Below are 26,977 nucleotides of genomic sequence, written 5' to 3'. Positions count from 1 at the left end.
AATTGTTTCTTATCTCAGCTTCTAGATGAATTAATCGAACTGAGAAATCACTTTTTTATTTTTATTGACAGTGTCAATGGTTCAACATCGTATCCCTTAAAATAATATAGTTAGAATTAATTATTATATCTAAGTCATTGTACATTTTAAAATTTAATCTTATCGTTAAAATTAACTTCAAAAAATTAAAAGAAAAAATATATTTAAATTACTTTAAAGCTCTATTCATATATGATATAAAACTTAATCAATACAGATATAGAAATATGCATGTCATAAAATCAACGAATTAGTAGTAAAATACTTAACAAGATTATGATAAATACTAAAAATGCCAAAGATCAATGTGATTATTTAAAGTATAAAAATTACTCATTACGAATTTGTAACTTTTGTTTTATCCTGATTCGTGTACAGCATAATATTTTGATTGACTCCATAATTTATTTGGATATAATATCTGAAATGCTACTACTCCAAAAAGTATTTTATTCGAGTGTACGGAGTTAAAAAATGTTAATAAAAAAGTAGTAACCAATGGCTTCGTGTAGGGGACCAACAGTAAATTTATATATATTTGTGATATTATTCATTATATTCTTAATAATTTTTTTTTTCATGCCACAAAATTTCACTTCCAAATTTTATCTAATTCGGTAACATTATGACTTGTAAGGAAATTTTGTATGTAATCTAATTCAATTATATAGAGTCACATCAATATTGGTTTAGTTAGATATCATTTTTTTCTAGTTATAACGAGTTTTTTAATCCATAACTTGTTCAACATGTGTCAAGAAATTGTAGGTGAAGAGTGGAACATGTATAATACATGTAGAACCAAGCAAAATGACATAATGAATGGCATTACATAATTAGATACTATTAAACAAAAAAAATCATATTTCTTTCTTACCGAACACGTAAATATGACGCTGCTATTCGGCAATGATACAAAATAAACTGTATTCTATTATTACAAAATAAAGAAAAAAAATGTAAAAACAAGTTAATTAATTATTCCCCTCAAGCCAATAAAAATATTAATATTTTAAATTATACATATATATATATATATATATATATATATATATATATATATATATATTACTTGTGTTTCGGGTATAAGGACCAAGCACCTATCTCCAACACTCAACTTGTTCTTACGATCTCCTTGTACTAACTTTCACTGTTTCACCGTTCGATCTCTCCTTTTTACTCCCCTTCGATTTCTTATCGCTTCCACCCATTCGGTTGTTCAGACGATTGGGATAGTCAGTTCAAGTCTGTTCGGGTAAGTGCAATTAATGCAGTAATAAATGCGAAGTAAAGGTCATCACCAACTTACATTGGGCTCCTATTTATAGTTTTTGACATGAGCCCGTAATTAGGATTTTCTTAATCATGACCCAATTGTTTTTTAAATTTGATTACTGACTTGTATTACCTTAATTTACTTTTAGCTTACTGATTTAGTTTTGGTGTAGCTGTCCGACCGGAGGGTCGTGCGTTTTGATGAAGGTCCCCATAATTGTATTATGACGACAAAATTCCATTAAAATGAACGACGGAGGTCGTTCGATCGTGAGCTTTTTTAAATCACTCCGAAAAAATTATCACATCAACAACTCAAGGGATCGTCCACCTGTAACAGACGGCCTTCGACCGCTTATGCTTGGACCACCCGAGTGGGAATGTCAATAGGCTATATAGTACAATTTGTACAAGATATAAGTTACTAAATCATTCCTTTAGATCTTAAAAAACTAAATAAATTTTGAACTAATTTATATTTTAGCTGCATTTTTCGTTTATTACAAAAAGTAAAATAACAATATATTGGACTCTATTGATAAACATTTATACGAATTAAAAGTTTAGTTTGATAGTGGACAAGGGAAATGGCAAGCATAGGCCACCTTCATCATTATCTTTATCTTTATCTCGTATTTACTTGATATGAGGGTGCATTTCCATGAATAAAAAAAAGGCAAATCCACCCACAATATATTATATCACATCGTGGTTCATGTTTTTTATATGATGGAATATTTTTAAGTGTGTGACGGCAATTTGAAAAATACCGAATCGGCCATAAGTGAAGTCAGTCTCGTAATGATGAAGGTGGTATCAGTCAACGGTGGTGGAAGAGGGTAGTTTTGTAAAAGAGTGAAAAAGAAGGGGTGTCTGAAAATTGTGTTTGACCCTTCACTCGTCTCACCCAACTTCATTCTTTTCTCTCTATATATACTAAGTTGCCAAAGCAAGTCATTGCTTCAAACTAAGGACACAATGGCTTGCACCGATAACACAACCGCCGCCATCCACCAACCACCCGCTGCCACCACCATCTCCGATATGCATCCCGACATAATTCAAACCCACATCCTCACGCGCCTCCACGGCCCTGCCCTCGCTTCAATTGCCAGCACGTGTTCCCAACTCCACGCCCTCTCGGAACACGAGCAGCTCTGGGAGAACATCTGCCATGCCACGTGGCCTTCAACCAGGACGCCACGCGTGCGCCACATAATCTCAACGTTCCCAGGCGCCTCTCGTTCTTTTTTCTCCGACTCCTTCCCATCGTTTGCTGCTGCGGACACTTATCGCCACGCGAACATCGAGCGTACGCCGGAGCTTGTCACGGCGGTGGACCTATTCCACGGGCGGCAGCGGGTGCTTTCGCGGGTGGTGGAGACGGAGACGGAGTCAGGGTGGTTCCGGTGCTCGCCGTTCAGAGTTGACGTGCTGGATCCGAAGGAGGCGGTGGCGACGGCGATGGAGTATCCGCGGAGCGAGGAAGCGTGCGAGAGGCTCCGGGAGGAGTTGAGGCTGAGCTGGATAGTGGTGGATCCTGAGGGGAAGCGCGCGGTGAACGTGTCGAGCGGGACGGCGGTGTCCGTGGAGCGGCACTGGCTGAGTGGGGAGGTGCGGGTGCGGTTCGCGACGGTGGTTGGAGGCGGGGAGAGGGGTTCGGCATCGGAGGCGGTGCTGTGTTGCGTGACTGTGACCTGCGGGAGTGAGATGCAGGTGAGGGAAGCGTGTGTGCAGATGGAGGACATGGATGGAACGATCCTTAATGGGAGGGATAGTTTGGGGATTTTGCAAAGGGCGTTGGAGGGTAAAAGGGGAACATTGTTCTTGACCGGAGAAAAGGATAAATTCTTGGAATTTATGAATCGAAAGAGTGAAAGAAAAGAAAGGAAAATCAGAGACGAAAGAAGGTTAGACATGGCTTGCGTGGCTCTCGCGCTTTTGTCCTTTGCGGCTATTTCCACACTGTTTTTCTTCCGAATATAATACTATAATATATACACTTCAACATCAATATCAATATGAAATCTACAGACACAACAAAAACACACAGCAAAAATTAAATTGTACAGATATAACTAAACCAAGTGGTTCTGTCCATCATGTAACGTCCTACACTACCTTAATTATTGTTTACTTAGCAGTAATCAATCTGCTAATAGGTAAGAGTTTGTTAATTTGTGTACTACATTTTCGGTTGAAAGAATAATATTTTATTTTCGGATTTGAGAATTGTGAAGCTCTAACCCATTGGTCGACGTTGAGTTCATATTTTTTATTAATTTTTTTGTTATTTTTTATTGAACATTAAAAATATATTATGATGATATTTTAAATATTTTTTTAATATATTTTAAAATGTTAAAATTAGTGATTACCAATGTATTATGAAGATACATTAAAAAAATAACACAAAAAAATTCAAAAAATCTAAATTCTTGGATGCCATGTTTTATTTTATAAGTGTTTTCTTTTAATGTTTTTTAACTTATCCAAACTATTCTTAGATAAGAAAAAGAAAATAAGTGAACACGTTTTAATTATTAGGAAGGATATATAAAATAAAATAGAGGGAAAATATAACAAATTAAACCTAGATAGACGTAACGACATATTAGTTATTTCTCTTCTACCTAATAACCTTTTGCTTGTAATTCCCAACTTTGCTTATAATTCCCATATATATATCGAGGAAGATAGGTCAATGGCTTACCTAAAACGTTTATTTGAAGAAAAATCCAATGGCTTAGCTAGAATGTTTGAAAGTTTATTGCAACTTATAATTTATTATTAGTAATGAGTGGAAGCATTTTGTATAGAGTTATTCTAGTAATAAGTATAAAAAAAATTATATGGAGTTTTTCTTTTTCACTATGTGGTAATCTGATTTAACCTGTTTAACATGTTTATGAAATAATGAGTTTTTGTTTAGATTGGTTGTCACATTACAATAAGTTAAGAAATTTGAAAAAAAAAACAATAATAATGTTAATTAATCAATCGGAAATTTGAGCATATTTGATAAAGTATATGCTAAAAGAAAAAATAAATTGCTCAGAATAAAAAAGATCAATTGTTCTTTTCTTACAAAGAAAGTAAGAAGGACTAAACGAATTTGTGTACAAATATAATCACGTATAGTTGTTTGAAAAGTAATGATACATATTCATAAAAGATGAAATTTATAAGAAAAAAAATATATTTTTTTATTCGTAAATCATACACAATAATAATCTTTTGTATTGGTTTTGAAACCAAGAAACACACATTTTCCAGCTCTTAAACCAATTGTATGCCTATAATGGATTAGTGTAGAAGCATATGCCTTCTAACCAAAAACCTCTAAATCATACATTAGATTTTGCCTTCTAGATTTTGAATTTTTGTGTACTCTTAATTAAGAAATTACTAATACATTCAAGATTATTTCATTTTCTATATATAAGTCTCATCACCCAATTAGCTTGATTAGGAGAAGTTATACCCTTAAAAAATTATTGAAGTATGTATGTTACTAATTAAACTTTAAAAAAAAAAATTATCTAAAAACCAATCTATTATAGTTCTCGTTTTAAGGCTAATATTTGAAAAATAGTACTATAAACATACATAAATACATCCCTTTAAAATAAAACGACTAAGACCATGGTATTCAAATATTTAGAAAATAAATGATAATAACATTACAATGTAAATCTCACTCACTATTGTGTAACCATATGATAATGCATCTATAAATAAAAGAATAATAATAATTAAAAAAAAACTTACGATTAGATTACAAGAAATTGTCTTTAAACATTTTTATTAAGAACATGGGATTTGGAATGAAGATTTATATATGAAGATCATCATATCTTGCGTACACATAAATTGTTGTTAGGAAGGGTCGTAACATGTTTCCTTTCGTGTTTATTTAAGATTAGATTTATTCAACACTGTTTAGTACATGTTACGAAATTTTGTTCCTTGACTTGCTCCATTGTTATAAATTATATCATACAAATAAGATCTTGCTAATACCATGATTACAATATTTTAAGGCCATTGGATTCTCTGATTTATATTTGACTTTTTCAATTCACACTTGGAGAATTATTTATTATTCACTATTTAGATATCATAATCAAGTAAGAATAATATTAAGTAGTTTTAAATTAAATTTTCGTGGTAAAAAAAGATTCTTTTATTAACAGGTTATGAAGATTCCGTTCATGTAATATGATTCTATAGTTGGTTATGAGTTAGATGTCGCGAGCATGTGGTTACAATATTTTAAGGTTTTCAAACTCTCTAATGTATTTTGACTTTTTGATTCATGATTAGAAACATAATTATCCATTACTTACTGCTTACACATAACACTACTTTTATATTTCCATCCTTACACGCTAATGCACATGGCATATATTATTAACCTTGATTATTTTAACCTAAGCAACTTTTTTTACCCTTACTTAAAAAACATCAATATTTTATATAGGTTAAATTATTTTTCATCTTTATTTTTGTTAAAAAAATGTCAAATTGTTTTTCAGAATTTTTTTATCTCAATTTGATCCTAATTTTTTAAAAATAATTCAATTTGGTCATTGCCATTTATTTTTGACAAACAGTATTAAATTAAAAAAAAAAACACAAATTGACGTGATTCTGATTTTAACATCGTTTGTGAATAAACTAACAATAAAGACTAAATTGAATTAATTTTAAGAAAATCATGACCAAATTAAGACAAAAAAAATTTGAATAACCAATTTGACCCTTCTTAAAAAAAATAAGGACAAAAAAGTAATTTAGCCTTTTATGTAATATGGAAGAATTTTGTTGTAAGAGATGAAAAACTTTTTAAAGGATTTAAATTCTTTTCATCTGACATTTTTATAAAAAAGAAAAATATTTTCATGATTAAAGATAAAATAAATTTACAAATCAATACAAATCTTATATCACAAGTTATTTATAAGATTGAAGTAAAGTTGATATATTAAAGTCATTTAAAATATTTATGTACATAGCTCAACATAAAATTGTGTATTTGAGAATCAATATATTCAGAAAGTTTTTTAAAACGTGTTATTAACGTACTAACTACTCATTCATTAGAGTAGTGTAATCCCAAAAGAGAAAATTCATTATAGTTTTGACCATAGTTTTTCTCACACAAGCAATAAATAACAGATATTGTGTAACTCCACATTAATTATATTAGCATAATGATAATGTTACGTTTGGTGTTAAGAAATCCTTAAATTGGATTTTCCCTTGAAAAATGAAACATGATATTATGGAAGATAGTGATGTTTATGAAAAGCTCAGAGAATTGCATTGAAAGAAGATTTAGAAGACAATAAGGTTTAGAACACAAAAGGAAGGTGTGAAATTATTTCCAACCAACAATAGGACACGTGTCAGTGTGGCAAGGTGAGTCCCCTCAACCAACAATAACACCCCTTCTTTGTTTACTATACGACAACGTTATCAAAATCCAAAGACAAAAAAACAAATAAATTCCACTCGACACTTGTCTAAAGTTAATTCACTAATTACTAATTCTTTTTCAACCATCAACTACTAATTGACGAATATAGGTGTGGAAAAGTGACACTAATTAATAACTTTCAATTTTTCATTCAACACTTCAATTTTCTTTTTCTTACAAATAGTAATAAATATTAACAGATGAGAGAAAAAAATTCCATGGATATTTGTTGGTAAAATATGAGAGGAATATTAAATAGATATAATAATGAATATGGAAATATGGGAATTTAATTATATGTTTGTTTAACATAGGATTTTATTTGTGGATAATAATTCTTAATCATTTTTTTGAGTATTTTTTTTTTAAATTTGAGTAATTAAAATGTTAAGTATTTTTTTTATATAGCCGACAAATAAAGTGGATAAAGGGAAAAAAATTTGAACAGATTGAATAGTACGTAGATACTATTCATACCCATTGACATTCATAATTTAGAATGAGCAACATTAAATTATAATATTATCTGGATAACAAATTCAATTAAGGCAACTTTCCAACCACCGGTATTTTAATGAAGAATTATTGTGTCTCCTTTGTTTTTCTCAATGACGTAGAATAGGATAATAAAATATTTGCAATGAGCACTAATAATTACGCGGAAAGCTTCTATAAGTATTTATTGAATAAATAATTTATATTCTTATCTTACATTTTGATTACTATATTGTGATTGCGCTCACTCGCATTTTGGTAATTGGTTGTGATTAGAATTGACGAGTACCAAATTTGAGTGAAGAGAAGAATGCAATAAAGGTAAGCAAATACCAAATGCAACCCAACTACCATGAAAGTTCCAAATTATGACTGTTGCATGTTTGCATTGGCAATGGTGAGTGTGTTGCAAGTTGTTTCGGTTTTCTAATACCTATTACTTTGGTGAAATCACATATTTTATAACATAGTTTCAAAAGAATGCATCTTTCAACAAAATGTTGAAAAATCAATCTACAACAATAGAAATGGAAAGGACACCAACAACTAACAAAGTACACTGGTGTAAAATGAAACAGTGGAATAATATAAATGAACTCAAAGTTTTAACATCAAAGTCGTCTTAGCTTAGTGGTAGAGCGCGTGGCTTTTAACCACATGGTCGTGTCGATCCCCACAGACGGCGATGTTTTTGTTTTTCATATGTTTAGCATTTATTTTGTTTTTGTTTTTCATATGTTTAGCATTTATTTTTCATTTTTTATTCCTTTCATTTATAACTGATGTACCACATGAATTTAAATTACGATATTTGTTACTCATTAATATTAAACAATATTTATTTAATTATTTTTTAAGATTTTAATTATAAATTTTAAAATGTAAAAAATAGTTATATTAATGAAATGTATTTTTGCATAATTTAGTTAAGATTATATTTATTTAGACTTTCCATAAGTTATAGAAATATAAACTACAAATCATATTTATTTTTAAAGAAGATACATTATGTATTATATCTAATCATCATTATCATTGTTATAGTTTGCGATCTTATTTGCATTAAACATGAAAGGTAAGTATACTTGTTTTTATTGTAATTCGACATTCTATAATACTATCTTCCTTTCAAAACAATAATAATTTTTTCTTTATTTTAAAACAAATTTTTAACTGTTTAAAATTTTTTCCAATAATGTTATTAGATATCATTACAAAAATTAATAATAACACTTGTATTTACAAATATAGTTAAATAGTTAGTTCAATACCAAAAATATTAATATACTTTGTTTATAGAATAATGGAATAAATTTGATTCAAAAACTTTATTTCTATTGGTTTTATTTGAAACTCATAGTTAATACTCGAAGTAATCAATAAAGTAAAGTGTTTGTTTTTTAGTTGACACGTGTGATTAGAAAATGAAAGGCTTGATCTTTAATAATTAATGCAGATGTTTATTATCAACAAAAAAGAAATAATAATGTTCATATGTCATTTACCTTTAAGAGATTCTTATACAATTTTTATTTCTTTTTTATTAATTTAATATCGTCATTAATCTTTTTAAAGTTCATTAGATATTAGCCTTACTTTTTATTTTTAATAAATATATGTGATTACTAATAAAAACCAAATTCATGCTCAATTACCTTAATTATTAATATATTTAAAACAAAAACCAACTAAAAAAATATAGTTTTAATATATAATAGTATTAGTTGAAAGATAAAAAAAATACTCCTCTACTAAACATATACTTAGAGGTATCAAATCGAATTATCCAAATCAATTATATGTTGCCTATTTGATAGACCACCACAATGCGATTCACTAATTAGGAAGTTTAACAGCTTCAGGTTAATGGATTAAATTAACAAAGTCATTCAATTCAAAAAGAAAAAAATTACAACCTTTTTTTCTTTTATATATATATATATATATATATATATATATATATATATATATATATATATATATATATATATATATATATATATATGCGATTCACTAATTAGGAAGTTTAACAGCTTCAGGTTAATGGATTAAATTAACAAAGTCATTCAATTCAAAAAGAAAAAAATTACAACCTTTTTTTCTTTAATATATATATATATATATATATATATATTTTTTTTTTAATATGAAAAATGAAACCAAATTTCAAATTACTCGAATAATCACGAGAAAAAAAAATCATCATATTAATATACACATGACATATGTCAATATGCATAAAATAATATTTTTAGATATGTAAAGAGGCTTCAAATTAAGTTATTTTGAATTTTAAACAATAAATGAGTGAAACCATATATAATTTCTTTTAATTATGTTAAAAGCAAGAAAGAAAGATGGAAACAAAACCATATATAATTTCTCCATCCCATTCTTTTAATTATATTAAACTCTTATTGCCTCGCATCAATGCTTTTCTTTTACTTAATTTTATAATGGGTTGGTGAGTAAACCCAACTTATCACGGATTTGACTCAATTTCGTTCTATTTCTTGTAATTTCTTTTAAGCCAAACATGACTGAACCTACGATGACTTAGAGACTTTAACCACATTGAGAGCTCTTTCATGTGCTAAATGAATAATTTTTAATTAAGATCTTAATCTTAAAAACACTACTTTTCTTGAGTATAACATTTCACTCTTAAACTCTTCAGGATAAAATCCTTACCGAGACTTTTTACATTCTTCTACTCACAACCATAAAATCCTCAGAGCCTGCACTGATATAATTCATGAATCCTATCACTAGTGCTGAACAGTGCTTTGTAGTAGAAAAGAAAGAAAAAAGAAGACAAAAGACACCCTTATAAAAAAAAGTTCAGTTTTATATTTTCATAGAAAAAGAGAGAATGAATGGTATTGAGTACTCTCTAAAAAAAATTCTGGTGTCACAGTTCTATTGTCCGAAAAAAAAAATTGGCTCTATACATACGTACTCTTGCTAGAGCTGATGAAAGAAAGATTGATACCATTTTCCAACAGGTCTATCGTTCAAGAATATATAATATCAAGTGTCTGGTGTTGGTTCAGGAGGTCCTCTAGCAATTGGCATTGCACCATTAGTGTTGATATTGGGTTTTGCATAATCAACAAAGATAACACGTCCATTTAATGTCTGCAAAAAAGTTTCTGTCAATCCTCACTTCTAAGTTCCAAGCCAACAAAGAACAGAACAGTCCCAAATTTGATCCTTACCTTTCCTTTCATGTCTGCTATGGCATTCTCAGCCTCATCTGGTGAAGCAAAGGTGACAAACCCAAATCCCTTTGATCTGTCTGATACCCTATCTGTTACAACTTTGGCTGAAAAACCAGAAATTCATCAGCGTTATTGTTAAAGGCCAGAAAAATCATACAGTGAGATGACACAGAATGGATTAATGTTGATACCTTCAATAACTTGCCCGTAGTTGGAAAATGCCTCTGACAGTGCTTTCTCTGTGGTGCAAAAGGAAAGTCCTGAAAAAACACCGAGGAACCAATAACCCCTCTCCATGAACAAATCACTTCAAGCATTCAAATTAATAAACTGAATTTTAAACAGAAGTCACATGCATACTTTTCACAGGTTAATTAATAACTTAAAAAATCATTCGGCAAATCGGATTTTTCCCATTAATTGGCTTAACAGATATGCAAGACGACGCTTTAGGGCATGCTCAGTTCAAGAAACACAGTCCAACTAATTGCTATTGCTGAGAGTGTCAAGAAGCTTATCATTCACATCAAGAAGAAAATGAAAAGCAATATGAAACTATTCTATAGAATTTATCAATAGAAACAAAGGACCTTAAACAGAAAAAAATAATTTCCTTAATTTTGGCTTGAAGAGGAACATAGCATACAGTGATTTCTTCAGCGGAAAGGAAAAGGAGAGTGCATACCTCCAACAAAAAGCTTGTAAGCAATTCCTCGGCGAAAAGAGAAAAGAGATGACGATAAATTTATACTTTTATTGGACTGAATAATTTTTCTAACAGCCGCCATGGAATTCAATTCTATGTTGCAGAGTCAGAGAATAAGGGAAATGAAGAGTTTATGATGACACATTCACAGAGTAAACGGGCTCAACATACACCAGAAGCCCAAATTAATGGTGGGCTTAGGCTGCTTCAGGCACACCTCATATTCTACTAGCATTATATTTAGATATAGGTTTCTTTTCTTGCACCTCCAAAATTTCTTCACACTTCCGATAAAATTTTAAATTCCAAAAATACATTTGGATCATTTAAGTAAAATCACAGCATCACACCCTCAAAGTTATTTTTGAAAGTCGAAATATATAATCAGAAGTCGATTTCTGGAAGTCAAAATATGATTTTAAAATTTTATCTTTTAGTTTAATTATTTTTAATACATTATATAAAAAATTATATATATAATTTTATTTTTTAAATATATATTAAAAATACTTAAGAAATAAAATAAATTAAAAATACTTAAACTTCATATTAAAAAAATATTAATTATGTTTTAACTATTTTTAATTTTATTTAAAGTTTATGTTTTCTAAATTTTAAATGTTTTTTATTTTTTTATTTTATTTATTTTGTATGTTTTCATGCTTCTTAATATATATTTGAAAAATAATATAAAATATTAATATCTATGTATATAATTTTATTTTTATTCAATGTACTGAAAAATAAATATAAATATAAAAATAAATAAAACAAAAATATTATTAAACTTTAAATAAAAAAAATGAAAAATATATTTTGTTTTTGACTTCCAAAAATTGACTTTCGATAATATATTTTGACTTTTGGAAATCGACTTCTGGTATATATTTTAATTTCCGGAAGTTGACTTTCGGTGATATATTTTGATTTCTGAAAGTCGTATTTTAACTTCCGAAAATTGACTTTCAGTAATATATTTTGACTTCCGATTATATGTTTTTGACTTTCGGTTATATATTTTGACTTCCGGTTATATACTTTGACTTTCAAAAGTATTCTTCACCAGAAGTCGCCATTTGAAAACAATTTTGGGAATGTGATTTATGTGACTTCGCTCAAATGGTGTATTTTTGAAATTTTTGGAGCTACAAAATAAATATTTCAAGGTGCAGGAAGAAAGCCCCTTCGATATTTATATAGGAGGATAATTGCTCCGACTAAAGATTCAGTCTCAAATTCCACGAATAATTTACACCAGTAAAATATTTGACAAATGAATTATTTAATACTATCATGTATGAAGACTCAAATTCAGATGTTCTTCATGAAAAATCATACATAAGAATAGCAAGAAATTATATTTGTAATAATAAAATTTAATGATTAATAATCGAAGTATGTTGTTGAATAACTGAATTAAGTGTTTATCTAATACAAACTATTGTACAGAGACTGATTTATAAATTTAATTTTTTTAAATGTTAAAAAAATATTACAAAGTAATTTCGTTTTATAAAATCAAATAAGTTGTCTATGTTACTTCAAACATCTTATTATTTGTCTGACAAAATATTTTTGCTAAAATTCATATTGATTTTTATTGAATGAAAGTATTATTAATTTTTCCTCGAACGAAATCTTGTTTTTTTTCAAAAAATATAAAATCCTATGTTTTGTATGAAGTATATTTTCATTGAACAATTTTTCAAAATTAAAACCAAATGTTACCTTACTAGTAAATGGATTTAGGCTGGATTAATTTAATATTCATCTACAATTAAAATGTATTCGTTATCTATACCGACATAAATTTAAAGAATATTAAAACGTAGAATACAAAACGTTGTCTTCATACATCTTATATTAAATTGTAGTATCTATATATCTATATTAAAAGTTATCTACAAATAAAATGCTCCATCTTATATATTTTTAAATAAATAATACAAAATTTCATCATATGTAATTCATAATTGAATTTTTTTAAACGTTTTATTTTATATTTTAAGAAATTTGTTTTGTTTGGTAAAAATGTTTGTAGCCTTAGTTTTTTGTAAGTTAGAAAATAGAAATATAACACAAATCAATATAAATTTACTAGAACTAATAACGAGGAAAATTCAATTTAAAAAATATATTTTTCTTTCATATTTTTAGGTTATTTTTTCTTTTCTTTTTTACTTTTTAATTTAGTCTTACTATTTTTAAAAGTCTTAATTTAATTTCAATTTTATTTAGAAAAGTCTCTTGCATTATGGTATTCATAATGTTGATGTAGTGATGGCAGACAATAAATGAATGGTGTAACAAGTGACAATGATATTAGGCATGAACAAAATTGTCATTGACGTTAATTTTTTTTTAAGTAAATATGATTATCATTTGAATTCGTCCCTATTGTGCAAGGGAAATCAAAGTCTCACCATGTTGTGTATTTCCTCTCATGCTTGTGGGGGTTAGGAGTTAGGAAATTATATTTATATGCCATTATGTAACTTTTTAGTGTTAGTTGGAAGTGTAACCTTGATTCATTTTGTGACATGATTCTATTTGAAATTTGTGTCTTATGCTTTTATTTAAAAACAAAGTGACATTTAAGAATTGATGGGGTGCAAATATCTTCAATTGTTCAATGAAAAAATTTAATGGTGAAAGGAAAGCAATTACCATAACACAAAGGAGGAAGTGATTTTATCTTAGAATTCTTTAGAGATCACAAGAAATGGGTGTAATTATTGTTAATAATGAGGTTTGTTCCTTTTCCTTTTACGATGGACATAATTATTGTGTCACTTTGAAATTAGGAAGCTGAAAAAATATATGTATACTAAGTTAACATGTTTTTGAAAACAGTTTCCTCTGAATTAATAAAATAAATTTCATGATCATATCTTCATACACGTCTTATGCATAAAAAAATTAAATTAACAAAATCGTATCTTTATATATGATTTCTTATTAAACATATTAAAAGCTAAAAAAAAAGGAAATTATATATAAAACACGACTTCTTTCTAAAGTCATTCTTCCATATATGACTTGCTATAAGTTAAAATAAATACCATTCCGTAATTTAAAAAAAGAAGAATACATCAGTTGCCTTTGCCCCTAATTGTTTCGTTCACAAATATGAAGCATCAGTTGCTCAAGTCCATAACGAATAGAGATTAAAACAATGGGTCTGCGACGAGCACTTAAAGAGAATTAGACCATCTTGCCCTTCAAAATTTCAGTTATGAAAATTAAGGACTAAATTAACATAAAATTTTATTTATTTATATATCTAACAGCATGCTAAACATGGGATTGTACATATATCTTGATAAGTCCATAGAGAGAGAGAGAGAGGACTTGTCCGACAGAATCATGACTGAATTTAAAAACACAGTACATACAACAAGGCGATACTGAGATGGAAACACTTATCATTGTGCAGAAACATACGGCTATTTCTACAATACACTACAGAGTTACAGTGTAAGAATGCACATTACTTTCACCATTAGTTAATTTTGTGTGAACGTGGAACAATCGTTAGATCAACATAGCAATTAAAATCATGCTATATTTCAACCATTATTATCTCTAATATCTTGTCCACGTATACACACAATCTCAATGGTGAAGATAATATAGTGTATTAATGCACCGTATGATTTGTTAGTATATTGTTGAATTGGCCATTACCGAAGTATCATGCAAAGTTGAGGCTAAAGCTAAAGAGGGACGGATGTCTCTATATACTAAGTTACACCTCCTGTTAGACGTGTGGGTGTGTAACTATATACAGAACTAATTTTATATTCACTTTCCATCCAACCTTCAAGAGTTTGACTACTCATGAAGGACTGACCTTCAGTAATGCCTGGAACATCATGTCAATGAATTGATCATCCTAAAACAGGAAAATTCCGTTAGTATAGAAACTATATAAAAAGTTAACAAGGAAGAGGCGTCAAAATATAGCAAGCGTCAAAACAATTTGGTTACTTCAATTCTTTTGTAGACTAGAGATTCAAATTATACTGAAATCATAAACATAGAACAAAGTAATAAAAACATGAAAAATCTAAGATTGCTTACTAAAAATCTTGTGTTTATACTAGTTAGTAACACTAGGGTTTGTTCCAATATCAGGTTTATAAAAACCTTATTTTAACGCCCTTCTTCAATTATACGCATTTTTTTCCAAAATTGCATCTCTGGAATTTTGTTATATGAAAACAAAATCTCAATAATTAGGATTAGAGCACTTCCAGTGTACTAGTAAGCTAAATAGTCATTATTTTAACATCAATATTTTCCACGTAATAAGGCTTAAAATCCGTTTGGTCTGCTTTTATGTCTGAATAAAATTCGGGCTCTTAAGAAGTGCCCAGACGAAATAATAAAATAAAATAATTCAGACGTCTCTCTTGAAGCAACTGACAACCCCTTAACAATGACTATGGCTCAAACTGGACTTCCTGTAATCCTTTGTTAAAAACCCTAATGATATTGAGGACACTAGTAGTCGTCATTTCCCCCTTATTTTTAATGCATGCACCCACCCCAAAATAAAAGAATTGGATAACAATTTAAAAATACAACTAAATTAATAAAGGTCAAGAAACACAAGGGAACTAAACAAAGATGGCGAAATTGTGAAGTACCTGAACCAATGATAAAAGTGCATTGCGAACGCTATCCCTTCCAATTACAGGTTTATTTGGACTGGAGCTTGAAATGGGGGTAAGAGAGAGAGGAGGAATAGGGGGCGGGAAGGGTTGAAGTACTGGTGTGCCATATGGTCGTGGCATATTCAGGGAATGATTACCAACTGAACTAGGCAGCACAGATGAAGAAATAGGTGGAACTAACAGTGATGATGAAGTGGATGTGAAAAAAGTAGAAGGCTTAACAAGATTAATGGCTTGATTGCCATTCTTGACTGTTTCAAGAGAGTCAACAGGGAAGCCTGATATAGATGAAGTTGAATGAGAAGCAGGTATTTGCACAGTAGGTGCAGGAGAAAATAAACCACTAGGAGCAGCAGAAGTGATAGAAGTAGAATGCTGTCTATCATTTTCTATACTGGAAGCATAACTTCCAGTAGCCTTCAATGTCTGCAACAATTGAATTAAAAAAATTCTTAAGCCACAGACATCATCTTATAATAAAAAGTGAAACTTAAAATAGAAATTGCAGAATTATTAACCAAAAAACATAGAAAATAGAAATGCAACAACATCACATACGCTGCAAAAGTTTGAAAATACAACATCTTCAACAGCATCAATTGCAGAAGCAGCAGCTGAAGACGATTCTAGAGGGCTTCCTGATATAACTGGCACTGACTGATGTTCCTCAAACTCACTGTTATATAAAAAAACATCAGCCCATTAGACGTGCAACTTTTATTACTCATAAATCCAACAGTAGAGATCACTAAGTGGGGGAAATAAATAAATATAGTTTGAATTTTGAGCAAGCACATTCATTGGACAAGAAAAACCAAGCAGAAGTAATTTATTAAAGTAATTTTTCATTTTGAATAAAAAACTTCTTCACAAATAATATGTTAAAGTTGATGCTGTTTGGAATTTCAAACATATAAGCAGCACAACATAGTAGTGCAGAGCAATCGACCCTAAACTCAACATAGATGGATGACAACTCGTTAAATAATCTGTGCTACATATAAATACATTTTTTGGGGGACACTAGGGTTCTGCAAATGTTAAAGTGGTCCACAATTTGAAATTCTTAGTTGCCAGAGGCTGTGTCACTCTACCGTTAAAGCATGGCTGTTGATAACTATGCAATTCAAACAACTTCATATTTTGTAAAATTACAAAAATGCTTACCTTCTGTTAGCAGGCGTTGTGGTAGTTGGAGGTGCCTTTGGGTACAAATTAAGTATCCTGTAAATTGAATTTGGAAATAAGTAAGATTTATCTTGCCCCCAATTTCATGCATTGCTAAGCAGAAAAATATAAATATACAACCCAAAGATCCTCACAGTTTAGACCAGATTGGTTGAAATTAGTACCCTGTAAGTTGTAACTGTAGATAACTAAAGAACAAATAAAAAAAAAAAAAACTCACGAAAGTAACATGAATGGAGAAAAATAGAAAATGATCATACCTGTTAAAAAGATTTGCAACTTCCTCGCATTCGTCTGGATTATAAAACCATATACCATTAACTTCTTGAGCTGCATTCCGATATAGTAGGTACGGGCTTTTAAGTTCATACTCAAAATCCAATAGATTCTCCACAAGGTTATCTGTCAGGACCCAGGACAAAATTAAGAGAGAAAGTTGTTGAGTAGATAATACATACCAAAGATTCAGAAATGTGGCAAAAATAAATTTCGATTACCAAAAACAGCATCCGTTATTTACAGCAATAATTAGCTCACTTAAATCTAACCCCTAATCCCTAAAACTTTCTTGGTTCTCCTAGTCAAACTATTTTCCCAAATAATAGTAATAGTAATAACAATCATAATAGCAATACGGTTTTCAAACAAATCAGAACCTGTACTTCGACGATTCATTACAATAAACTGAAACCGCGGCTGTGAGTTCCTGAATCAGAAAAAGAAAATGATGAACGATCTTGGAGCATGCGAATGCATCAATGCATACAAAAAATAGCGAGAGAAGAGACAGCGTTGTCGATGAACTCACCTCTTGACAACGAAGAGAGATCCTTCAACATCCTTGCGACTCTACAGTGGTGGATGAGTGAAATAGATGAGAAAATAAAGTGTGAATAAGTGAGAAAAGAAGAGAAGAGAAGAACTAACCCACTGGTTGGTTTCGATGTTGAAGTCGTAGAAAGAGACATGAGCGGCGGTGAAGAGAATCTCGTCGATGAATGGATCGATTCGCTGGAGCACAGTGAGATTCAGCACCTTCGTGCTCTGTTGATCCAGATTCGGCGTCAATTTCTTGGTATGAGACATTTGAGTTTCGCTCAAACCCTCCAACTCACTCGTCTCGCTGTTTCTTCCGGAGAAGAGAGAAGAAATGAATAATTGACTCGCACTCACTCCAAGTAAAGAACAATGTTCCCAGTTTAATCTACTCCCACCCAAATCAAAATATAGAAATACTATTGCTTTATTTTAATCCTAAATTATTTAACAAATATATGGTGAACAACCACTCTCAGTACAGTACAAGTATAATAACACACAAGTTAAAGAATTAAAAAAGAATATTACTTTTGATGCGTATTATGTACTACTATAAATAATATCTTCTATTTGTTCTTACTGTTTTTTTTTTATGTAAAAATTAAGAAATATATATAACGGTGCATTAATTTGAAAATAAAAATAATTAATGTTTTATTGAACTTCGAAATAATAAATAAATATTTTTTTATGAAATTTGACTTTTAAAGATAAACGGATAGAAACGTATCTAAATTTACAAGAGATGTATTTGTTTGTATTTTGAAGAAAAAAAATTTTGATTTGTTAGTTGATGTCATAAAATATTGATTTTTATTGTCTAGACTATAAGTGAACTCTTGTTAAAAATAAGAAAGTTTAACTGATTTGAAACTATTAATATTAGTTGGTTTGGATTAAGCCGAAATTTTCAAAAGAATAAATAGGCTGTGCCATAAAGAATCAACTAAATCACATTTAGTTTGGTTCAACTTAGTCATTGCATAATAAAAAGTGCACAAAAATTATAATAAATTAATAACAATTCATTGTGCATTTGCAAAGATGGGTGATTTATTTTTCAATGAGGTAGAATAACATAATTATTTAGCTTATTTGAATAAAGAGTTTAATTTTGATACGTTTTCATTATAATAACTTTTACATTGGGTACAATTTGACCAAACTTGAATAATTTTAATATATTATCTTATTTAAATTTATTTTAAAAGTATTTCATAATTTAAGTATGAATTAAATTTAAACGGTTTAGACTAGAATAACATTATATATATAACTTACATGATAATTTTTTATTTAATGGTAGATTTTAAGATAAAAACCATTATAATCATTATTGGATGATGAATTTTTTATGTGAAAATATGTAAATTAACTTCATTTTAAATTCAGAATAACGCTCCTGTTTGGGTAAAAATAATTATTTCCAGTTAAATTGAAGACAATTATTTAAGTAGAAATTTGTTTATGAAATTGTGGACTAATAATTATTTGGCTAGCTTTCCTTTTCTTTGAAGATACTTTATTTGATTTCCCTTATTCTGGAATCTATAATAAGCAATTGTATGTTTTCCTTGACAAGATAATCAATCTATTAGTTTGTTATGTACCAGAAGTGGTTGTAAGTTATACCCTACATTTGCTAACAAAAAAAAAAAAAGATAACGCTGCCACACCATAGAGTAACACATGCTGTGAAAGAATAAGCAAAGAGCATCTCGTTATCATGGAGACTCAACTTCAAGAAAGTAAAAAGTAGTGTGAAGTTTTTCATTTTTCATTATCATACAGATCCTGGGACGAAAAAAAAAAGTTGAGATGTCTGACATGCCTAAGTTATATGCAGCTTACATTATTCTAAAGCTCACAGGAGTTAGTTAGAAAAGGAGAAATGGTTGGGAATAAATAAACAATTTCTCTTACCAGCAAAAATTGGTGAAACTGCCCATTGTCCACATATCTATATGAACAACCTCCTTAGAACTATTACAAGTTTCTCAATAAAAGGAAAAACCACAGTTAACAAGCACTCTGAAAACTAAGCACAAGTCACAGTATTTCCTACTCAATCACGTATCATTTATGAATTCCAAGAGTGAAGGAATATTGGGAGAAAAATCAGTTATGGGTGTATGGTCCATCCTCGCTGAGCAAGAACAGCAATTACTTGGCGTGAAGCTTCTGCAGTGTCATTCAGTGGAGAATAACTCCAGCTTTCGGTTATCTGTATTTTTTGAAAAAAAGAAGTACAAATCAATATCTATTCAACAAAACATATATTCACAACAACTACTCCAAAAATATTTCTAGGAAGTCTTAGAACATTGGGTTGGATTAATTCAGTTGCAAAATACTTTATCATTTGCTTACCTGCATTTTAAGGCAATTCCATTGTTTTGGTCATTATTGGTCGTTTTGCTCAGGGGGCTTATTTGGGTACCTTGTTTGCAAATACCATAGTTTACCTCATAACTTAGTTTCAGGCCTTTATTAGCAAACTCTGGTGTGAACTCTTCGAACTCTGTGGCACTCAATTGTGCACGAGTGCTTCATACCATCCAGAGACAAATGATCAAACTAAGGTTCTTAACTTGGTTTTGGAATAATACCTTTGTTGGTTTGTTCATTCAGTCATGGCGTTGGGTCAAGTATCTTTTCTATGTCGAATGGTCATACAACACAATTCTCCATTCAGCAATTAGTTTTTCCCCATTCCACTGATGAATTACCTCCTACTTCCCATGATAATCATAAGTTTAGTCAACCCCTTACTGTATTACAGTCCAAATCGGGTCTTTCTCCTGATGATTCAAGGTGAGAGAAATGGGATCACCTTTGTGTTTCCTTCCAATTTGAGGACAGAGTAGATTACGCCAGGGTAGGTATTGAGAAGGAAGCTGTTGATGGATGGGCCTCTCAACACCAAAATCAGTCCCAATTGGAATAGGCAAGCCCAAGAGAAATGCAACAAAGCATTATGCTTCAGGGATTAATCACTTAACGAATTGCTAGATATTTACTTTTGTGGCTGTTTGTTATCACGAGTTGTTTGTTAGAATATTACTCCCACTTGCATTCTATTTTTCGGTTACTGATATTGCGGGTATCCCTTATTGTGTATTGCCAGCTCTATATAAACATCAAGTACTCATGAATAAAGAGGAAGAATTTCACACCAATTTATCTTTTCTTTTGAAGTCTATCCTTGTCCCCGAATTCAAGGTATTTTGTGTCCCTACCAGATTATCTTTACTTATAATATACACTATTTATTTTGATTGTAATCATATATAAATATTTGGACCTAATTCTGCCTCAACAACTAACTCAAAATGAGAATTGTCTCTACTTATGTATACTATTTTAGCCAAATCACTAATCAAGTCATAAGGCCATATGAAAAGTTATTTTCAGGTTTACTATTTTATATTTTTGGCATTGTATCATTCAATAAGAAACCCTTTACATCAACAGCTTTGCAATATAATTGCAAAATAGACTATTGTGTTATTCAGTTAAGGAGAAAGAAAAACACAAAATTTAGACACACCCAAAAGAACCCAACACAGAACATTAGCACGAATGGCAACTCACATTCTCCTTCCCAGTGAATGGTCGAACTACCCATGTTTTTGCAAAGAATTTTGGAAGTCAGCAAACTTCCAAGTACACAGCTCTGCTCCAACTACATACACAGGCTTTCTGTTGTAAAAGATACAGAGAGGGTTATGAAATAATGGATTTCATTTTAAGGAATAATTAAACAAGAATTATTTTATTTGTTATCTATTAACGTTAGAAGGACATTCTTCGTCATTGATTATTTGATCATACATACCCAGTACTGCAGGCCTCACTCAACATACTAACTGAATCAGCTGTGATAACAAAGGCATCAGCCCAGGCTAGATGTCCCATATGTGGATTTGGACCTAAACGCAAAAATAAAGCACATCAAACAATCTCCTGTACCAGACTGATAAATACAAATTTCATCTCTTAAGAATATGCAAACTAAGTACCTTTGCCGTCCCATATTTGGACCTTGGGATTTGTGGAAAATTCTTTAACCAAAATTTTGCTGATCTACATTAAAAAAAGGAATATAATGAATTCATTAAAAGAGACAACAAGTTATGGAGGATACCTAAACTGAGGTGGGTATACCCCCTGGCAACATCATTTATACATGCCATTGCCAATACCAAACTAAACAAATGAACAACCAGGAGCGAGCTCATGGTTTGAAGCCAAAACTGATTTCACACGACTTGAGGAATAGGCAAAATGATTCTTACTAATTGCATAATCATTTGTACCTTGTCAGGAGTTCTTCTCGAGAAAGATATCCTGATACTCCCACAGCTCCACAGAACACTCTGAAGCATAAACACTAACTTCTTTACAAGATCTACACCATAAGGACAATTCCCTGACACCCCCAACCCCAAAAAAGAGACTTACGATGAAGGTATGGTGCAGTGTGAAAAAAGATTTGAAAAAGGAAACTATGCACATAATATGTGGAATAAAATATTGAAAAAAGAAAGTATAAGGCGAAAGGCATACAAACATTCGAAGGTTTTAATTTTCAACTCAACTTCTTCAAAGTTTCAAAGAAGTGATCATTGATATACACAAAAATCAAAATCAATCAACTTCATTAACTTTTGAACTATAAAATACATGCATTTGAACGTTTTAAACGAACCCAACATTGTATCTAGGGCACGCAGTTTCTTTCCACCTATTATATATTAGAGTAGAGTTGTTTGAAAGAGTCTTCAATTTGCAATGATACATAAATCAGATGAAAGAAAGTAGTTTCAACTGGATAAAACTGGAAAATCATTATAACTTATAAATTCCTTAATGCAAAGTAAGATACCAGTAGGTCCCCCAATATTAACCACAAGCAAGGGCTTTGGCAGAGTTGCTAACTCGTTATACCAGGCAGAAGCAGCAACCTTAAGAGCAGCGGAATCAGCTTGATGAAGTGCTCCCACAGTGAGGACCTGTAATAATGTAAAAATGTCTCACTCAAGAAAGAACAAAAAATATAGTATTTCAAGTTATACATGAGGTGTAAAATGTTTTTCCTAGGCAGAGACATCAATATCCACCACACAACCACTGTACCTACCACATTGCGGCCTGGAGGTTCCCATGGAGTTACCCACCTTCGAAGAAACCAAGGTAATTGCTGCTGGCCGTGCGGAGTCAGCGGGTAATAATCATGGCGTGGAGTGATCACAAGATCAAACCTATTCAGGTGAAATCTTGGATGTTGTATCTGAGTTGGACAACATCTAAGAGAGTTAGACAGCAAAAAGACATACATATGTACAGATATGCCTTACTATATTAGCAATAGAAAAGCACATCACTACAACTAGCAATAAAGAGAAATGACGCAATAGGCAATTTGGTTAAACTTCAAAGGAAATAAAATAAGCTACTGCCAACAGGTAAGTCTTTGCAAACTTACTGCAAAGTGCACTTACGAATAATGTTTCTGACCACAATTTCTAAAATGCAAGCAACACCCAATATCTTTTTGCTATTACCGTTTTCAAAGAAAAAGGATCAATTGCCAGTTAACCACAAAGGGCAACAAAATCTGATAAAAGTCTTGTCCCACTATGTGAGGATGACTACATAAATCATTCAATATCACTGTTCTCGGTTACAAACCAAACCCTCATAGAAATTGGTAATGTCTGCTAAAAGTTATAAGCGTTCATTATCATACAAGCACAAAAAAGAGCTTCGATAACAGTCAATCATCACACTCACACCGAGTTATACTTATATACACGTCAAGGGACAATAAAGAATAAGTGAAAAGTTTAACCTGAACAAGAAAAACATTTTCTGGAGCTAACCGTTTAATGGAGCTGGCAACAGAGATGGTGTCTCGTCCAGATGCAACCACCAACAAGGGTCCGTCTCTACAGATAAATTGATTGGGCATTTCATTAAATTCATTGTTTCCGATGGAATTCAATTTAACGAGACGAGAACAATCACAAGACAACGTACTTGTGAAACCTTTCGCGAGCCATGGTGGCAAGGTGGTGAGCATCAGCTTCCAACACGTTGGATAAGCCTAAACAGAACAATCATCATTGCATTGCATTACTATTCTCAACAACGTGAACGAGAAACAGCGTTAATTACCGATAGTGTGAGGTGTTCGCAAGCTCGATTTGCCACAGATCATTCGAACAACGGACTCTAACTTTTTGTGAATCGAAACCGGAAGCCATTGAAGCAACCGATTGATTCCTCCTCGAGGCCTCGTGACACGCTGCAACCAAAGTTCCAACCCAGTTCAATACCTTTATATTATACACAAACGAAAAAAGAGAATGAAGAAAAAAACGCTTACGTATATGGTGTGGCGGTTGGAGAAACCAAGACCACGAACCAAACCAATGCACTGATTCTCAGCGCCGGCGAACCCGTTTCCGATCACAACAGCTCGCCGAATTGCAACGTCCAAAATCTCCGGCATTGTTTTTACATGAATTCAAATGAGAGGGAAAAGGGGTTTTTCTATTTCACACGTTGAAGTCCTTTACGTAGAATACCCGACCCGATCCGACCCGGCCCAGTATAAACGGGTTTAAATTTTGTTCATTTTATATGCGGGAGAATGAAAGAGGAGTGTTTGGTGTGTGGGGAAAATGTGGGCAAGCGCAGAAGGTGGTGCTCCAGAGGTTACTCTTGAAACTTCCATGGGGTCCTTCACAGTGGAGGTACTTTCACTTTTTCTCTTTCCAATTTTCTCCCTCTGTCTATGTTCTTAGTCTACGGTCCAAATTTTTCTTCTTTATTTTTAGTAAAATTAAATGGTGTTATCAATATTGTAATTTTGGGTTTAGCTGTACTACAAGCATGCGCCCAGAACTTGCAGGAACTTCATTGAACTGTCTCGCAGAGGTTACTACGACAACGTTAAATTCCACAGGATCATTAAGGTGATTATGTTCGGTTCTTCCTTGTCTTTGCGGGTGTCAAGCATCTGTTTGGATAAAATATTCTTACATTGGTTTGTGGTGTGGTTCAATTTTATGCATAGGGGTGATGTATTCTTACATAGATTCGTGTGGTTTGTTGAGTAGGACTTCATAGTACAAGGTGGGGATCCTACAGGAACTGGAAGAGGAGGAGAATCCATATACGGGTACCTTGCTTAAGCTTTTGAGTTTTGATAGTTATTAGGTTAGACTAATTTTTTTGTAGCGGCTTTATACTGATGTATGTGACAAAAGCTTAATTTTTATGCATACGACATAAAATTTAAAACGGTGACAGTTTTAGGGATCAATGAACAGATTAACTTTATCATTGTTGTTGTTGATGATGAATCTCTCGCTCATTCTCATACTCATGGTATCATGTTAACAACAGTGCAAAGTTTGAAGATGAGATAAAACGAGAGTTGAAACACACTGGAGCTGGTATTTTATCCATGGCAAATGCTGGCCCAAATACCAATGGTAGTCAGTTCTTTATTACTCTGGCACCTTGCCCCTCTCTCGATGGTAATTCTTCTGTTTCTTACTGTTTAGAATTTAGAGATAATAAGCCTCTATTGTTAAAATTTATAATTACTTGTGATTGTGGATCTTTGTTCTGTGTAACCAATTTGTTCTGTGATTGTGGAATGTGGAGAATTTTCAGCTTCAAAGGATTTTCTTTTTCAGTCCTAGTAAATTGAAAGCTAAACATGTACTTCCATAAGTAGCTTGTTAAAGGATAACTAGCTCCATTCACATTTGCATAAACTGTTAAACACTTAGAAACTAAGAATGATGAAATATCATCTCTTTCTCACTTGAGATATGAATAAGAAATTTCTAAATTGTGCATAAACTGCCCCCCTTCTTTTGCACTTTGGTCTGAATCCCGATAATCACATTCACAACCATATGAAGTGAAATATTCTGTCAGTGTGACTGCTTTATCATATCATAAAATGAAGCCTGAGGTCTCTGGAGTATCAGCAATTAGCAATTAGCAATCCCTCTCTCTTCTAAGATTTTTGTGAATGTGAGTTCACTAATATAATTTCTGCATTTAAGGTAAACACTCCTACAGTCCTACTGATTAATATGTTTATTAATTGCTAAAGTTGACTCAACTAATAGCCATGGTGGCATCAGAATGATGAACAGTTCCAATCACATTGTTCAGTTTATGATTGATTATTGTAATTCATAGCATGAAATGTATGGAATGTCAAATGATACTGAATTCCTGTTTCTGTTGCCGCCAGGAAAACACACAATATTCGGAAGAGTGTGTAGTGGAATGGAAATTATCAAACGACTTGGCAGCGTCCAAACAGATAACAACGATAGGTATGTCAAATATCTTTCAAGATAACCATTTAAAATATATATACTATGCATAGAGCCAATAATTTTGCCCATAGACAAATTTCTAAACAAGCTGGGACATTGGGGGATCATAAACCTGCTGATATTGGGTTAAGGCTTTTTCTGAATTTTACAACTTTTATTGCTATTTCTGAAATACTTTATTACAGCGAGGTCTATGAATCAAGCAAGACGAAGAAGTTATAGTGTATATTTTGATAACGAGAGTATATTTATAATAATGGGGGGTTCCATGAAAAACATAATTTTATGAAGAAATGCTTTGAACAACATGTTGAAGTAAAAATGAGGACTTTCTATGATCTTACTTTATGAAGTTGCAGAGAAAAGTATTGAAGCACCCTTTAATTTTCTGTTTCTTCAGGCCCATCCATGACGTGAAGATACTGCGTACCTCAGTCAAGGATTAGTGATGAACCAAACTAAACAAAAATGGCATTTGAGAGTGCTATGAGTCTTCAGAAGTGTCAATTTTATTTTTTTTGCTCTAATCGTCCATGTGCTGAAGACATGTTTTCCAAGACTATTTTGTGAGCAGTAGTGTTGGAACTGTTCATGGCTGGGAAAGAAATTTGAATTTTATGTAAAATTTAATCCTAATTATTAAGATAATATTAAAAACTTCAATGAGTAAACTAATTAAATTTGCATTCTAATTTTAAAAA

The 26,977-nt window shown here is 31.3% G+C and overlaps 5 protein-coding genes across 5 annotated transcripts; 2 read left to right on the top strand and 3 right to left on the bottom strand.

Annotated features, from left to right (window-relative positions):
• Positions 1-2,255: 2,255 nt before the first annotated feature.
• Positions 2,256-3,546, top strand: LOC114162175 (probable F-box protein At2g36090). The gene has a single exon (XM_028045973.1). It carries the CDS (start codon positions 2,293-2,295, stop codon positions 3,298-3,300), a length of 1,008 nt encoding a protein of 335 aa, XP_027901774.1. The 5' UTR covers positions 2,256-2,292; the 3' UTR covers positions 3,301-3,546.
• Positions 3,547-10,121: 6,575 nt separating this feature from the next.
• LOC114162183 (small RNA-binding protein 11, chloroplastic) lies at positions 10,122-11,348 on the bottom strand. The gene is made up of 4 exons (XM_028045986.1): positions 11,198-11,348; positions 10,704-10,772; positions 10,510-10,616; positions 10,122-10,429 (listed from the first exon to the last, which is right to left on the bottom strand). The coding sequence occupies exons 1-4, from the start codon at positions 11,298-11,300 to the stop codon at positions 10,322-10,324; spliced, it is 387 nt and encodes a 128-aa protein (XP_027901787.1). The 5' UTR covers positions 11,301-11,348; the 3' UTR covers positions 10,122-10,321.
• Positions 11,349-14,468: 3,120 nt separating this feature from the next.
• Positions 14,469-18,300, bottom strand: LOC114162231 (mRNA-decapping enzyme-like protein). Its single transcript, XM_028046054.1, has 8 exons — positions 18,013-18,300; positions 17,894-17,934; positions 17,742-17,791; positions 17,346-17,487; positions 17,065-17,121; positions 16,456-16,573; positions 15,871-16,323; positions 14,469-15,113 (listed from the first exon to the last, which is right to left on the bottom strand). The coding sequence occupies exons 1-8, from the start codon at positions 18,169-18,171 to the stop codon at positions 15,057-15,059; spliced, it is 1,077 nt and encodes a 358-aa protein (XP_027901855.1). The 5' UTR covers positions 18,172-18,300; the 3' UTR covers positions 14,469-15,056.
• Positions 18,301-19,676: 1,376 nt separating this feature from the next.
• Positions 19,677-24,589, bottom strand: LOC114172802 (mitochondrial fission protein ELM1). Its single transcript, XM_028057082.1, is given in 12 exon segments — positions 19,677-20,128; positions 21,499-21,527; positions 21,530-21,606; positions 21,743-21,836; positions 21,927-21,990; positions 22,224-22,336; positions 22,793-22,919; positions 23,048-23,197; positions 23,759-23,855; positions 23,947-24,013; positions 24,085-24,214; positions 24,296-24,589. Coding segments are annotated over 12 exon segments (1,176 nt in total). The 5' UTR covers positions 24,422-24,589; the 3' UTR covers positions 19,677-20,026.
• On the top strand, positions 24,553-26,977 carry LOC114172931 (peptidyl-prolyl cis-trans isomerase CYP18-2). Its single transcript, XM_028057118.1, has 6 exons — positions 24,553-24,665; positions 24,792-24,887; positions 25,032-25,093; positions 25,321-25,454; positions 26,189-26,273; positions 26,677-26,977. The coding sequence occupies exons 1-6, from the start codon at positions 24,594-24,596 to the stop codon at positions 26,720-26,722; spliced, it is 495 nt and encodes a 164-aa protein (XP_027912919.1). The 5' UTR covers positions 24,553-24,593; the 3' UTR covers positions 26,723-26,977.

This window comes from Vigna unguiculata, chromosome 1 (genome assembly GCF_004118075.2).
Source record: "Vigna unguiculata cultivar IT97K-499-35 chromosome 1, ASM411807v1, whole genome shotgun sequence".
Lineage (NCBI taxonomy): Eukaryota > Viridiplantae > Streptophyta > Magnoliopsida > Fabales > Fabaceae > Vigna > Vigna unguiculata.
This window is presented reverse-complemented; position numbering and strand designations above follow the sequence as displayed.

What these genes read in the sequence shown, in the direction of transcription:
- LOC114162175 (XM_028045973.1), top strand. Translation starts at nt 2,293, where the DNA reads ATGGCTTGCACCGATAACACAACCGCCGCCATCCACCAACCACCCGCT.
- LOC114162183 (XM_028045986.1), bottom strand. Translation starts at nt 11,300, where the DNA reads ATGGCGGCTGTTAGAAAAATTATTCAGTCCAATAAAAGTATAAATTTA. An exon ending in CTACGGGCAAGTTATTGAAG is followed by an intron (nt 10,617 to 10,703) that starts GTATCAACATTA and finishes CTGGTTTTTCAG; the next exon opens with CCAAAGTTGTAACAGATAGG. An exon ending in TAGCAGACATGAAAGGAAAG is followed by an intron (nt 10,430 to 10,509) that starts GTAAGGATCAAA and finishes ACTTTTTTGCAG; the next exon opens with ACATTAAATGGACGTGTTAT.
- LOC114162231 (XM_028046054.1), bottom strand. Translation starts at nt 18,171, where the DNA reads ATGTCTCATACCAAGAAATTGACGCCGAATCTGGATCAACAGAGCACG. An exon ending in ACAACGCCTGCTAACAGAAG is followed by an intron (nt 16,574 to 17,064) that starts GTAAGCATTTTT and finishes TTTATATAACAG; the next exon opens with TGAGTTTGAGGAACATCAGT. An exon ending in TATTTTCAAACTTTTGCAGC is followed by an intron (nt 16,324 to 16,455) that starts GTATGTGATGTT and finishes CAATTGTTGCAG; the next exon opens with ACATTGAAGGCTACTGGAAG.
- LOC114172931 (XM_028057118.1), top strand. Translation starts at nt 24,594, where the DNA reads ATGTGGGCAAGCGCAGAAGGTGGTGCTCCAGAGGTTACTCTTGAAACT. An exon ending in GGAGGAGAATCCATATACGG is followed by an intron (nt 25,094 to 25,320) that starts GTACCTTGCTTA and finishes TGTTAACAACAG; the next exon opens with TGCAAAGTTTGAAGATGAGA. An exon ending in CAAACAGATAACAACGATAG is followed by an intron (nt 26,274 to 26,676) that starts GTATGTCAAATA and finishes CTGTTTCTTCAG; the next exon opens with GCCCATCCATGACGTGAAGA.